This window comes from Crinia signifera, chromosome 1 (genome assembly GCF_055691185.1).
Source record: "Crinia signifera chromosome 1, ASM5569118v1, whole genome shotgun sequence".
NCBI lineage: Eukaryota > Metazoa > Chordata > Amphibia > Anura > Myobatrachidae > Crinia > Crinia signifera.
The window spans coordinates 218,276,689-218,291,283 of record NC_139217.1 but is presented as its reverse complement, the minus strand read 5'-3'; the positions used below and the strand labels follow the sequence as shown (position 1 = coordinate 218,291,283).

The 14,595-nt window shown below is 43.2% G+C and overlaps 1 protein-coding gene across 3 annotated transcripts in view; it reads left to right on the top strand.

Moving 5' to 3' along the window:
• The window catches only part of LOC146068921 (GRAM domain-containing protein 2A-like), a 291,321-nt gene that overhangs the window by 164,193 nt on the left and 112,533 nt on the right, over positions 1-14,595 (top strand). For all 3 annotated transcript variants that reach the window (XM_083179269.1, XM_083179267.1, XM_083179268.1), the window contains exons 6-9: positions 7,802-7,900; positions 10,067-10,138; positions 10,609-10,674; positions 12,154-12,226. In XM_083179269.1, the coding sequence (XP_083035395.1) occupies positions 7,802-7,900; positions 10,067-10,138; positions 10,609-10,674; positions 12,154-12,226 (310 nt within the window). The remainder of the gene's footprint in view (positions 1-7,801; positions 7,901-10,066; positions 10,139-10,608; positions 10,675-12,153; positions 12,227-14,595) is intronic.

Genomic DNA, 14,595 nt, shown 5'->3' with positions numbered 1-14,595 from the left:
TGTACTTCCCGACACATGGCATAAATGTACGTCATGGCTTTAAACTGTCCCCGCGTCTATAGACGCGGTGACAGTTTAAACATGTCTGCTGTCCCTGACAGCAGACATGTCCCTGCATGCCCAGGGGGGGCTGCGATGCCGCCCCCCCGTCGGCGATCGCTGTGATTGGCTGTTCAGTGTGAACAGCCATTTACAGGGTTTTCCTGTGTACCGGCGAATAACGTTCGCCGGTGACACAGGGATCGGTGGTGATTGGTGCTGTAAAGTACAGCACCAATCACCACGGGGTGTAAGGGTGACACTGGTGTCACCCCACCTCACCCCACCTGCCCCCAAAGGCCATGATTGGTTCGTCGGACCGACGAACCAATCACAGCCATGGAGGGTGATTTAAACTAACGGTGACTGCACTGCAGACGCCATTCCGGTCTGGAATTGCGTGCAGTGCGGTCACCGTGCCTATCTGCCGCGATATACTGACCTGATCCTTGCAAATACTTACCTGATCACTGCTTGTAGCGTTCCTGGATCTTGTTACTTCTTGTGACTTCCTGTGTTGTGCTGTGCTGTGTTGTGCTGCTGCAGTGTGATAGATTTATAGATAGAGAGATAGAGAGAGCTAGTGACAGAGAGTGCTATATTTTGTGCTGCTGCAGTGTGATAGAGTTATAGATAGAGAGATAGAGATAGAGAGATAGTGACAGATTGTGCTATATATTTTTTATATATATACAGCTGTACTGCGTGTGCAACTGACTGCTGCCCCCCCCCCCCTTTTATGCTGATCAGTATAAATTAACTGATCAGCAACTTTTTGGGGGCGCAGGTTTTTTTTTTTATATATATACCTGTCAGTGCTGCTGCTGCAGTGTCATAGAGTGATAGATAGTGAGAGATAGAGAGATAGTGATAGAAAGTGCTATATTTTGTGTCTGCTGCCCCCCTTTTGTGCACCCCCAGCAACTTTTTGGGGGTGCAGGGGTTATTTTTTATATATATAACTGTCAGTGCTGCTGCTGCAGTGTCATAGAGTGATAGATAGAGAGAGATAGTGACAGAGCGTGATAGAGAGTGCTATATTTTGTGTCTGCTGCCCCCCTTTTGTGCACCCCCAGCAACTTTTTGGGGGTGCAGGGGTTATTTTTTATATATATAACTGTCAGTGCTGCTGCTGCAGTGTCATAGAGTGAGAGATAGTGAGAGATAGTGAGAGATAGTGAGAGATAGTGAGAGATAGTGAGAGATAGTGAGAGATAGTGAGAGATAGTGAGAGATAGTGAGAGATAGTGAGAGATAGAGAGATAGAGATAGAGAGATAGAGAGAGAGAGAGAGAGAGAGAGATAGAGAGATAGTGACAGAGAGTGATAGAGAGATAGAGAGAGAGATAGTGACAGAGAGTGATAGAGAGTGCTATATTTTGTGTCTGCTGCCCCCCACTTTTGTGCTGATCACTATATCTGAGGTGATCAGCAACTTTTTGGGGGTGCAGAGGTTTTTTTTTTTATATATATATACCTGTCAGTTGCTGCCAGTTGCACTGTCAGTTGCACCAAAGGTTGTGCACCTGCTGCCCCTCACTGGTAATCAGTGTCGCATCACTGATCACCTTTTTTTTTTTTGAGGGTGCTGTGGGGTCTTTTTTTAATTTTTTTTTTTTTTTTTTGATCAAATTCCTGTTGCCTTTGAGCGCTGTTCAGTGACGGACGTTACTGACCAACATCTGTGCTCAATTTTTGGCGCAGGACCTTTTTTTTTTTTTTTTTTCTGCACTACATACACACTACACACTACATACTACATTGAAATAAAGTTTGTACCCCCCCCTACACTATACACGTGTTGAAACATTTCACTACCAGAAACACAAAAATAAAAATGGCATCCCAAATGTCATCCCAGTCATCCAGAAGAATGTATTCAGCGGAGGAGGCATATGCCATGCTTGCCTCTGACTCTGACACAGCCAGTGAGGCAAGCGGGGAATTTGAAGGATTCATCTTAAGCTCCTATTCCTCCTCTAGTGATGAGGGACCCCCTCAAAGACGCCCCCGTAGAGCAGCTGAGACCCCCCCCCCAATAATTGATCTCGTATGGACCCCACCACCAGACAATTTTGAGCCCCAGGTTCCTGAGTTTTTGGCCATCCCAGGAATCCAATTTGATTCCACAGGTCTCAGAGAAATTGACTTTTTCAAATTATTTTTCTCTGATGATTTTATAAATTTAATGGTGGACCAAAGTAATTTATATGCCCAGCAGTTTATTGCTCAAAACCCCACGTCATCATTTGCTAGGTGGACCCCTGTAGATGCAGTAGAGATGATGACGTTTTGGGGTCTGGTGTTTCATATGGGCATAGTAAAAAAGCCAGAAATTAGGCAATATTGGAGTACAGATGTTCTGTACAGCACCCCACTTTACCGTATGGCCATGACCCGGACTCGTTTTGAGTTAATCCTTAAATTTTTGCATTACAACGATAATGCACAGTGCCCACCCAGAGATGATCCCACCTTTGACCGGCTATTCAAAGTCAGGCCGGTCATTGATCATTTCAGTGCCAAATTTGAAGAGATGTACATCCCAGATAAATTCATTTGCATAGACGAGTCCCTTATACATTTTAAAGGAAGGGTTAAATTCCGCCAGTACCTTCCCAGTAAGAGGGCAAGGTATGGCATAAAAATGTATAAGCTGTGTGAAAGCACCTCAGGGTACACTCACAGGTTTAGGGTATATGAAGGGAAGGATTCAAGAATTGAACCGCCAGAATGCCCCCCCTCCCTCGTAGGTGTTAGTGGAAAAATTGTCTGGGATTTAGTGCACCCCTTCCTGGATAAAGGTTATCACCTCTATGTGGATAACTTTTACACTAGCATCCCCCTGTTTAAGGCCCTTGGTTCAAGAGGTACAGCAGCTTGCGGTACTGTGCGCAAGAACCAAAGAGGCCTCCCAAAAACGCACATTGCCCAAGTAATGAGAAGGGGTGAAAGCAGGGGAATATGCACCGAAAATATGTTGTTGGTCAAATATAAGGACAAGAGGGATGTCCTTATACTGACAACAATTCACGGAGACAGTACCACCTCCGTCCCTGTACGAGGTACCAGTACCCACACCTCAAAACCTAATTGTATCCTGGATTACAATAGGTACATGGGCGGAGTGGATCTTTCAGATCAGGTACTGAAGCCGTACAGTGCCCTGCGGAAAACAAAAATCTGGTACAAGAAGCTGGCCGTGTATATCATCCAGATGGCACTGTATAACGCTTACGTGCTATTCCGTTCTACCAGCCAGAGGGGGACATTTATGCACTTTCAAGAGGAAGTCATAAAGGGCCTAATATTTGGGAACCAGCAGGCAGAGGGCCCCAGTACTTCTAGTACTGGCCCCCGTATTGTACCAGGGCAGCATTTTCCTGATGAAATCCCCTCCACTGGAAAAAAGGGCAGGACACAAAAAAGGTGCAAAGTTTGCTATAAAAAGGGAATAAGAAAGCAAACTATTTTCCAGTGTGACACTTGCCCCGACAAACCCGGCCTATGTATAAAGGAGTGTTTTAAAATATACCACACATCTATGGATTATTAGGTTCATAATTTCACCGTGCTTCGGGGGTCTTGCTAATGCCACATAGCACCCACCATTCATTCCACCAGAATCTGAGCCGCAAAATCCAAAAATCACTCCTTCCCTTCTGAGTCCTGCCATGCACCCAACTGGTATTTTTTGGTCACATGTGAGGCATTGCCGTACTCGGGAGAAATTGGGGCACAGATTTTGGGGTGCTTTTTCTCCTTCATACCTTCTGAAAATGAAAAATTTTGAGCCAGAACTGCATTTTTGTGTAAAAAAATTTAATTTTTCATTTTCACTGCCCAGTTGTATCAAAATTGGTGAAACCCCTGGGGGTTTGAAATGTACACTATACCCCTAGATGAATTCCCTGAGGGGTGTAGTTTGCACAATGGGGTCACTTGTGGGGGGGTTCCACTGTATTGGTGATTTGGGGGTCTTGCTAATGCGACATAGCACCCACCAACATTCCACCAGAATCTGTGCTGCAAAATCCAAATATCACTCCTTCCCTTCTGAGTCCTGCCACTTTTTGGTCACACATGAGGCATTGCCGTACTCGGGAGAAATTGGGGCACAGATTTTGGGGTGCTTTTTCTCCTTCATACCTTCTGAAAATGAAAAATTTTGAGCCAGAACTGCATTTTTGTGTAAAAAAATGTAATTTTTCATTTTCACTGCCCAGTTGTATCAAAATTGGTGAAACCCCTGGGGGTTTGAAATGTACACTATACCCCTAGATGAATTCCCTGAGGGGTGTAGTTTGCACAATGGGGTCACTTGTGGGGGGTTCCACTGTATTGGTGCTTTGGGGGTCTTGCTAATGCGACATAGCACCCACCAACATTCCACCAGAATCTGTGCTGCAAAATCCAAATATCACTCCTTCCCTTCTGAGTCCTGCCACTTTTTGGTCACACATGAGGCATTGCCGTACTCGGGAGAAATTGGGGCACAGATTTTGGGGTGCTTTTTCTCCTTCATACCTTCTGAAAATGAAAAATTTTGAGCCAGAACTGCATTTTTGTGTAAAAAAATGTAATTTTTCATTTTCACTGCCCAGTTGTATCAAAATTGGTGAAACCCCTGGGGGTTTGAAATGTACACTATACCCCTAGATGAATTCCCTGAGGGGTGTAGTTTGCAAAATGGGGTCACTTGTGGGGGGGTTCCACTGTATTGGTGCTTGGGGGGTCTTGCTAATGCGACATAGCACCCACCAACATTCCACCAGAATCTGAGCTGCAAAATCCAAAAATCACTCCTTCCCTTCTGAGTCCTGCCATGCACCCAAATGGTATTTTTTGGTCACATGTGAGGCATTGCCGTACTCGGGAGAAATTGGGGCACAGATTTTGGGGTGCTTTGTCTCCTTCATTCCTTGTGAAAATGAAAAATTTGGAGCCAGAACTGCATTTTTGTGTAAAAAAATTAATTTTTCATTTTCACTGCCCAGTTGTACCACAATTGGTGAAACCCCTGGGGGTTTGAAATGTACACTCTACCCCTAGATGAATTCCCTGAGGGGTGTAGTTTGCAAAATGGGGTCACTTGTGGGGGGGTTCCACTGTATTGGTGCTTGGGGGGTCTTGCTAATGCGACATAGCACCCACCAACATTCCACCAGAATCTGAGCTGCAAAATCCAAAAATCACTCCTTCCCTTCTGAGTCCTGCCATGCACCCAAATGGTATTTTTTGGTCACATGTGAGGCATTGCCGTACTCGGGAGAAATTGGGGCACAGATTTTGGGGTGCTTTGTCTCCTTCATTCCTTGTGAAAATGAAAAATTTTGAGCCAGAACTGCATTTTTGTGTAAAAAATGTAATTTTTCATTTGCACAGCCCAGTTGTATCAAAATTGGTGAAACCCCTGGGGGTTTGAAATGTACACTATACCCCTAGATGAATTTCCTGAGGGGTGTAGTTTGCAAAATGGGGTCACTTGTGGGGGGGGTTCCACTGTATTGGTGCTTGGGGGGTCTTGCTAATGCGACATAGCACCCACCAACATTCCACCAGAATCTGAGCTGCAAAATCCAAAAATCACTCCTTCCCTTCTGAGTCCTGCCATGCACCCAAATGGTATTTTTTGGTCACATGTGAGGCATTGCCGTACTCGGGAGAAATTGGGGCACAGATTTTGGGGTGCTTTGTCTCCTTCATTCCTTGTGAAAATGAAAAATTTGGAGCCAGAACTGCATTTTTGTGTAAAAAAATTAATTTTTCATTTTCACTGCCCAGTTGTACCACAATTGGTGAAACCCCTGGGGGTTTGAAATGTACACTCTACCCCTAGATGAATTCCCTGAGGGGTGTAGTTTGCAAAATGGGGTCACTTGTGGGGGGGTTCCACTGTATTGGTGCTTGGGGGGTCTTGCTAATGCGACATAGCACCCACCAACATTCCACCAGAATCTGAGCTGCAAAATCCAAAAATCACTCCTTCCCTTCTGAGTCCTGCCATGCACCCAAATGGTATTTTTTGGTCACATGTGAGGCATTGCCGTACTCGGGAGAAATTGGGGCACAGATTTTGGGGTGCTTTGTCTCCTTCATTCCTTGTGAAAATGAAAAATTTTGAGCCAGAACTGCATTTTTGTGTAAAAAATGTAATTTTTCATTTGCACAGCCCAGTTGTATCAAAATTGGTGAAACCCCTGGGGGTTTTAAATGTACACTATACCCCTAGATGAATTTCCTGAGGGGTGTAGTTTGCAAAATGGGGTCACTTGTGGGGGGGGGTTCCACTGTATTGGTGCTTGGGGGGTCTTGCTAATGCGACATAGCACCCACCAACATTCCACCAGAATCTGAGCTGCAAAATCCAAAAATCACTCCTTCCCTTCTGAGTCCTGCCATGCACCCAAATGGTATTTTTTGGTCACATGTGAGGCATTGCCGTACTCGGGAGAAATTGGGGCACAGATTTTGGGGTGCTTTGTCTCCTTCATTCCTTGTGAAAATGAAAAATTTTGAGCCAGAACTGCATTTTTGTGTAAAAAAAATGTAATTTTTCATTTTCACTGCCCAGTTGTACCACAATTGGTGAAACCCCTGGGGGTTTGAAATGTACACTATACCCCTAGATGAATTCCCTGAGGGGTGTAGTTTGCAAAATGGGGTCACTTGTGGGGGGGTTCCTAAATTTTAGCATCTTATGGTGCCTAGAAACCTACATGGTGCCTAAAAAATAATCTCATAAAAAGGAGGCTCCAAAATCAAGTAGGTGCTCCTTCTATTATGAAGCCTGTGGTTTGGTCAACGTGCACACTAGGGCCACATATAGGATATTTATGAAAACAAAAGAATTGGGGGAATCAATTTTTAGTCACATTTCTCTAGTAAAATCTACTGTGTTCCTTAGAAAAATGTATTAAAATTGCAAATCTGCAAAAAAAATGAAATTTTGAAATTTCACCTACACTTTGTTTTAATTCCTGTGAAACACCTAAAGGGTTAACAAACTTCCAAAATGCTGTTTTGAATACTGTGAGGGGTGCAGTTTTTGAAATGGCATCATTTATGGGGGTGTCTCACATACAAGTCCCTCAGTCACATCAGAACTGAACTGGTCCCTAAAAAAATCAGTGTTTGAAATTTTCTTGAAAATTTGAAAATTTGCTATTCATATTGTAAGCCTCCTAGTGTCCAAAAAAATTAAAAGGAAGTTGAAATAATGATGGAAACATAAAGTAGACATATGGTCTATGTTAGTTATTAACTATTTTGAGTGGTATGATTATTTGTCTCACAAGCAGAAAATTTAACATTTTGCAAATTGCTAAATTTTCCATTTTTTTACGACATTTTGGTATTTTTCACAAAAAAACACAGACTGTATTGACCCAAATTTACCACTAATTTGAAGTACAATGTGTCACGAGAAAACAATCTCAAAATCACTGGGATAAGTAAAAGCAAAAAAAAGTTATCTCCACTTAAGTGATACATGTCAGATTTGAAAAAAAGGGCTCTGTCAGGAAGGCAAAAACATGCTGTGTCAGGAAGGGGTTAAAGGAGGGACACCCCATTTTGAACTGGCCTGTGCATTCTACATTTTGTTTTGGTTTAAGCTCAATAGAAGAATTTAAGCAGTGTAAGTTTTTAATGTCAAAAGTAATTTTCATACATTTATTTCTATTTCTGAGCAGCTCTCTTTCTACCTCACTGTCAGATATTGATGTTTTGGAGTGTATAATACCTGCATATTCCCTTTCAGGTCTTGATTCCTGTGAGCACAGTTATTCTTGTTAAAAAAGCAAACACTGCTTTGCTTGTACCCAATGCACTCAGTGTTCGAACCATACAGGGGGATAAGGTGAGTGTGAGTAGTACTGTTGACATTTAACATTCATAATATTTAATGTAATATTTCTTACAGATGTGTAAAAATACACCTACAGGCGTGCGCACCCCCTAATGCTATTCACACCCTAATGAACACCTCCCTGCCGCTAGCAATACAAGCACTACATTTTACCAAAGACTTGCTTTTTAGAACTGTATTCAACTAAAAGGAGTGCCCATCAATCAATTATGTGTGTTTGGCATTGTTAATTGTCATATCACTACATACCTGTGTCATCCGTGTATGTTTTTTAACTTTATTTGCATGTACTGTTAAATGGAGTAATTAGAAGATTAAAACTGAAATAGACAGGAGATTATGGTGTGGCTGAGAGATGTTTTATATTGTAGCCAGGGCCGCCAAGAGAACTCCTGGGTCCCGGTAACAACTTCCTCGGGCCCCCATGGACGGAGCTCCCCGCACACTCTGCGAACCTTTTGTTATGCCACTGCTTCCAAGGTGGATACACGTACAAAAATGTACACTGTAATGTCTATTACACATGTCACACACCCATTACATATAATACCACATACCATAATGCACATCACACATTATGCCACACACCATAATGCTCATTGCATATTGGGGGGTTAACATGCTCGTTGCCATGGGATTAACCTGCTCTGGCAGTGGTTAACATTCTCTGCCAAGGGTTAACATGCTTTTTGCCATGGGATTAACCTGCTCTGCCAGGGGTTACATGCTCCGCCAGGGGTTACATGCTCCGCCAGGGGTTACATGCTCCGCCAGGGGTTAACATGCTCCGCCAGGGGTTACATGCTCATTGCAAAGGGTTACATGCTCATTGCAAAGGGTTACATGCTCATTGCAAAGGGTTAACATGCTCTGCCAGGGGTTAACATGCTCTGCCAGGGGTTAACATGCTCTGCCAGGGGTTAACATGCTCCACCAGGGGTTACATGCTCTTTGCAAAGGATTTACACATACCCTTCAACATGACCCCTTCCATTAGGTATAAAATGCTCTGTTTCTGGACTTCCTTGCCAATGGCAGTTGCAGAGGTGGGGCTGCAGCACAGTCCAATGTTCAAAAAGGGGAGCCACATATACTGCCACCCCAAACATCACTGTCCTGGACTCACTGACAGTTGATGTGACCACAGTGGCGTAACTACATTTAAAGCACCCCCCCATAAGTTAACACTCACCCCCCACCCCAGAAAAGTTATCACCCTCCTTACCCTGTTGGCGCTGGACATGCAGATCTGTCTGGTCCCCGGCTCTCCCGGCTACAGCTACTAATAAGTGACACGCGGAAAATGGCTGCCCCCATAATGCAGACAGTTTTTGAGGATGCTAGGGGGAGGCGACGGTCTTCTTTATGGGGGCAGCCATTTTCCGAGTGTCACTTTTATTAACAGCTGTAGCCGGGAGAGCCGGGGACCCGACAGATCTGCCTGTGGGGGTTAGAGGCGGCGGCAACGGGGTAAGGAGGGTTTTAACTTTTGCGGGGGGGGGGTGGGCAGGAGCCCTGGCGGTAACTATAGTCCCGCAGACCCCCCGGCGCCCCCACCTTCTTAGCGCCTCCCCGCCACTGCGGGGGGCTGCAGAACTATAGTTACGCCACTGTGTGACCCCCTCTTTGAATTTTGGACTGTGCTGGAGTCCCACCTCTGTAACTGCCACTGACAGGGAAGTCCAGGAATAGATAATTTTGTACCTAATGGAATGGGTCGTGTTGAAGGGTATGTTTACATGCTCTGCCATGGGTTACATGCTTTGCCAGGGGTTAACACGCTTGTTGCCATGGAGTTACAGTACATGCTCTGCCAGGGGTTACATGCTGACATCCAGAGTTGGATCTCAGCAACAGCAGCATGCAGGGAGGCAGCAGACACAGAGAAACCAGCCACCCACCTTCCACCTTGGAACACAGTGACCTGGACATGGCTGGGGAACCAGGCCTGGGACTGCTGGGCTGGAGACATGGCACCGGCACCTGCTGCTGCTGATGGTGGCTGGGTTGGGGAGCAGGGTGGGCTGGATTCTGCAAAGTGGGAGGTACTCCAGTGGGAGGTGGCCTCTCTCTGACCCAGCTGCTTCCAGCACCCGTTTTAGTTGTCAATTTTTTTAAAATATATTCTTATTGCATCTGTTTTTTTTTTTTTCTCAGTATCTGTTTGGGTCTCTACGGAACAGAGAGATATGTTACCATGCTGTTCGTGGTGTATGTACTAACTTGCAGGTATGTTCTGTTATAATAGAGTCCTAGGGCAATATGTAATAGCCTGCTAGACGCAGGCTCTTCAGGAATTTCTGTGAGTTTGCCATTTTTTTTAAAACTGGTTTGGTTTGAAAATACTTTTGACTTTAAAAATATGGGCAGACTTAAGGTGCCCATACACGTTACGATAACTGTGTGCAATGCGACGCGTTATCGGGCGGATCGCATCGCAACGCATGCGATTTGCGTGCGATGCAATCCGCGGGCAGTACAAAAAGTATGTGCAGCACATACTTTTTGTACTGTGTGATGGGATACCCGTGGCTTCCAACTGCAACGTGTATAGGGGGCCTTTAAACACATTCCCAAACAGCCTGCACCTCACAGACTATTACAATTTTTTTTTTTTTTAAACACAATCCTTTGTAGAACATACATAAGTACTGTACTTGCATACCTACATATTTATCTTTCTTAATTATTTTGATAAGGATGGAAGTGCTTGCAACACACCAATGTCTGCAGGGCCAAGTTCTGAACAATGCAGCAAAATTCTGGTAAGAGTTTAATGCAATTCCTAATATTGCAGGGTTCAGTTTATGTAATTGAGAATATTTGGATGTTAATCAGATCTGCCTTCTTAAATAACTTATGAAGTCCTTCTTCTGCAGTTTACTTATTACAGCATATTCTAGAAATTTTATTGTTGCTGTTAATTAATCTTTGATTCTCCAGGTAGTCTTTCATCATTTCATGTAAAATAACCTCTCCATATAAATCCAGGAGGACATGATTGGTAAGATTTGTGCAAGAAATCTGTAGATTTTAAAACTGTACAGTTCAACAGGTAAAACAAAAAAATAGGCTACTGTTCAACGCAACATATGATGTTTGAATATACTGACACATAGAAATAGTAAAAAAAAAAGCAACCTAATTGTGAGAACTTTTGGTCTGATAACTACCGTACTTTGTTTTATGTAATTGCTTTATAAGTGTGTGGGGGTTGGGGGTCATAAACTTTAGTTTTTTACAAGTTAATGCCACATAAATTACTTAAGTAGGTTAAAGAGATTTTGAAGCTGTGTACAATATGCAAATAGATAAATCCCACAAGTCACTTGAGGGAAGATTTAGGTCAGTCATTTCTGTTACTGTGCAACCCACTGGGTATTTATAATGTGAAGTTGAGTGTCCTGAGATGCCCACGTAATGATGACTTGTTTTGTCCAATCGGTAGAGCACTATTATTGCTAAAGACTACCACGTTAATAGTACTAGTTACATGACTCTTTAGAAATCATTAAATATAACGGCTAGTGCTAATTTTGTACAATGATATACACCCAAGATTCCAATACAGGGGATTTCAATTGTTGAAATTAGACTTAGGGGGGAATTCAATCCCTGCCGCTGTTTGCGACAGGGGAAATAGCAGCGTGCACCTATTCAATGCTGTGTTTTCTGACAGCATTAAAGAGGCAGATCAACGGAACGGGCCTGTCTTTAAAAGCTGGCAGACCCATTTTGTCGATTACAGCCGTGAATTGTCACGTTCACGGGCGAATCTCGACAATCCACGACCGGTTACACGGACACGCCTCCTTTTCACCGTTCAGCAGGTGGGACATTGAATCCCACCTGGCGATATGCGGTCGAGCAAAATGCATAGGGGCCAGGGTCATGGCTGTTGGGATGGATCGACAGTCGTGACCCTTGATTGAATGCCCCCACAAATGGCAGCGGGTATTGATACCCCCCCCCCCTTAGTCCAAAAAGCATAGACACACTAAATTGTGGTAAACCAAGCATTATTTTCGAAGAAACAATTTTTGAATGAGAAGGGTTGGTTCTAGTGAACTTTTGTTACATTTTGGTTACATTTACAGTTTCTAAATTCCTATTATTATCTGAGGCCCATAAAATTGGACAAACTTATCTTTTGATATATGCCATTTTCTAATCATCTTTTGTGTAAATCGATGGTTTGAGCCAAGTCTTTAAACCATGCCAATTGTGCAATCCTTTTTGTGCAGAATTCCAGTCACTCAGACTTAGAGCAGACTCATCAGGAATCAGATGTTGCAGAGAACTGTATCAGTGAAGTGGGTGAGTTAAAAATGAATGGAGTTAAATACACAAATTGACTTATTTGGAACTGGTAGAACAGCTATGGTTTGAATTCAACATTTGAGCTGTAGATGCACTGCACCAGGCTAGCACTCTATCTTCTGCAGAGGATTGTAAATTACATTGAGGAGGAATTTCTGCTTACTTGGGGCAGCTGCTCTAGATGCAGGTTAGGTTTGTTTAAAGGTGTCCCCCTCGAATGTGGCCTTCTAGAATCTTTGGCTTTGGGCATAGCAGACAGATCCTAAGTAGTCAGTACGAGTTCTTCCATATTCTAGGGAGATTCTGTTTGCTCCAGAATTGAACAAGATAATTGCAATAGCCACAGGAGGAAAAAGCACCTTTCCTTCTGCTTCTTCAGCCCCTAAAATGCATTCGGTCCTTTCACTTCTTTTGATAGTCTTCTAAGTCACAGCTTAGAGAACCAAAATGCCAGCCTTCAGCCTCCAGAGGCAGAAAGTTGAGTCTGTCAAGCCAGCTTCATGACGGGGTCCCTGTCTACATAGGTCCTATAGTGGGCAGTCACTTTCTTTAATTTCAGGACATTTGGTTCAAGATTTGCTTGGAACATTATTTTGAAAGGGTACAAAATGTTATTTGTAGAACATTCTCCATAGAGGTTCTTCCTATCTTTCCTCAAAAATTGATGTCTCTTGCCCAGGCTGTGGGAAAAAACATATTTAAGCATTGCTCATTGTGTGTGTTCGGCTAGCTCAGAAATCTCAAGGTTTTCATTTGAATATCTTTTGTGGTCTCAAAGCCAGATCTGTTCAATCAATTCTGAATTTCATGTTCCTACATCTGAATCTGGAAAATCAGAAGCTCAACATGGAGTCCTTGTACTTGGAGACAGCAAGCTTGAAAGCAGGTAAATCCATGGTTTCACTGGATATTCTAGACTCCTTACTCCATATTCCCATCTGGAGACCTCACCAAATGTATCTGCAGGTTGCCATTTTAAACTCTCACTTTCGGTTCAAAGCTTCCCTTTGTTCTCTTCTTGACCCACAAGTCATTAGCTCATCTACGAGAGCAGAGTGCAACTATCGTCCCTTACCTTGAGTCTTCGTATCTGTATGTTCTACAAATTTATTATACATTTAGATTCGAGGGGTGGATAGTGAATTAAAAAAGAAAAAAATCCAACCTTGTGCAATTCCAGAGACTGCTGTTCCTGGGTATGTGGTTTGACACATACCATCAGAGGATCTTTTTTCAGGAATAGATTCTGGCAGTTCAGTCTTTGGTAAGACTGATTCTCAGTAAAATGTGCATATTTATCTGTGTATTGGCCTTCTAAAGAAGATGATATCATCTTTTGAGACCATTAGTTTCCCAGGTTCCATTGGCAGTAGTTCCCATTGCACATCCAAACGGAGCTGATCCTATATTTACCTGTCCAGGAAGATTCAGCTCCCTCCTCCGACCAGTTTTTCTCTTCTCTGGTGGATGCACGCAAATCATCTCTGCCTGGGTCGTCCATTCATGGTTTGGGAATGAACCTTTGTAACCATGGATACCAGCTTTGAGGCTAGGCACAGTAGTTCTTTAGAATCAGTTTCATATAGGATCTCTGAGCGATCTACAACACTGATAGAGGCTTGTTCGCTCTTTCAAGGTTGGCCAATAAAAGTTGAGTAGGACAATGCAATGGTGGTTACCCAAATTAATTGTTAAGGAGACACACAACAAGTCTACTTGCAATGAAGCAGATGGCTTGCACGTTCCAGCCATCACGTTTGTTTTTTATGCTTGGGGCAACCAAGTGAACTACTTAAGTCATCAAGATCTTCACCTAAACAAGTACTCCCTTCACCCACATGTTTTCCAGGCTCTGGTTACACAATGGGGGGAATTTACTAAGATGTGAGTTGTATTTCACATGGGATGTTGCTATGGGCAACCAATCAGATACTATCTATTATCTTCTAGAAGGAGCTAAAAAAATGAAAAGTACCGTATATACTCGAGTATAAGTCGACCCGAATATAGCCGAGGGACCTAATTTTACAACAAAAAAGCTGAAAAATCTTATTGACTCAAGTGGGACCCTCACTCGAGTATAAGCCGAGGGGGGCTTTTTCATCATAAAAAATGTTCTGAAAAAGTAGGCTTATACTCGAGTATATATGGTAGCTTTCTGATTGGTTGCCCATTGCAACATCCCATGTGAAATACAACTCACATCTTAGTACGTTTCCCACAATGAGTATTACTGCTCATCGATCTTATGACACTTGAACTAAATACAAGCTTCTTCTTTATTGCTCATGGACAAGAGACCCTACTTGGAGCAGATGCTCTCTCAATTCCTTTCAATCTGGTGTATAATTTTCCTTAAATTTCAC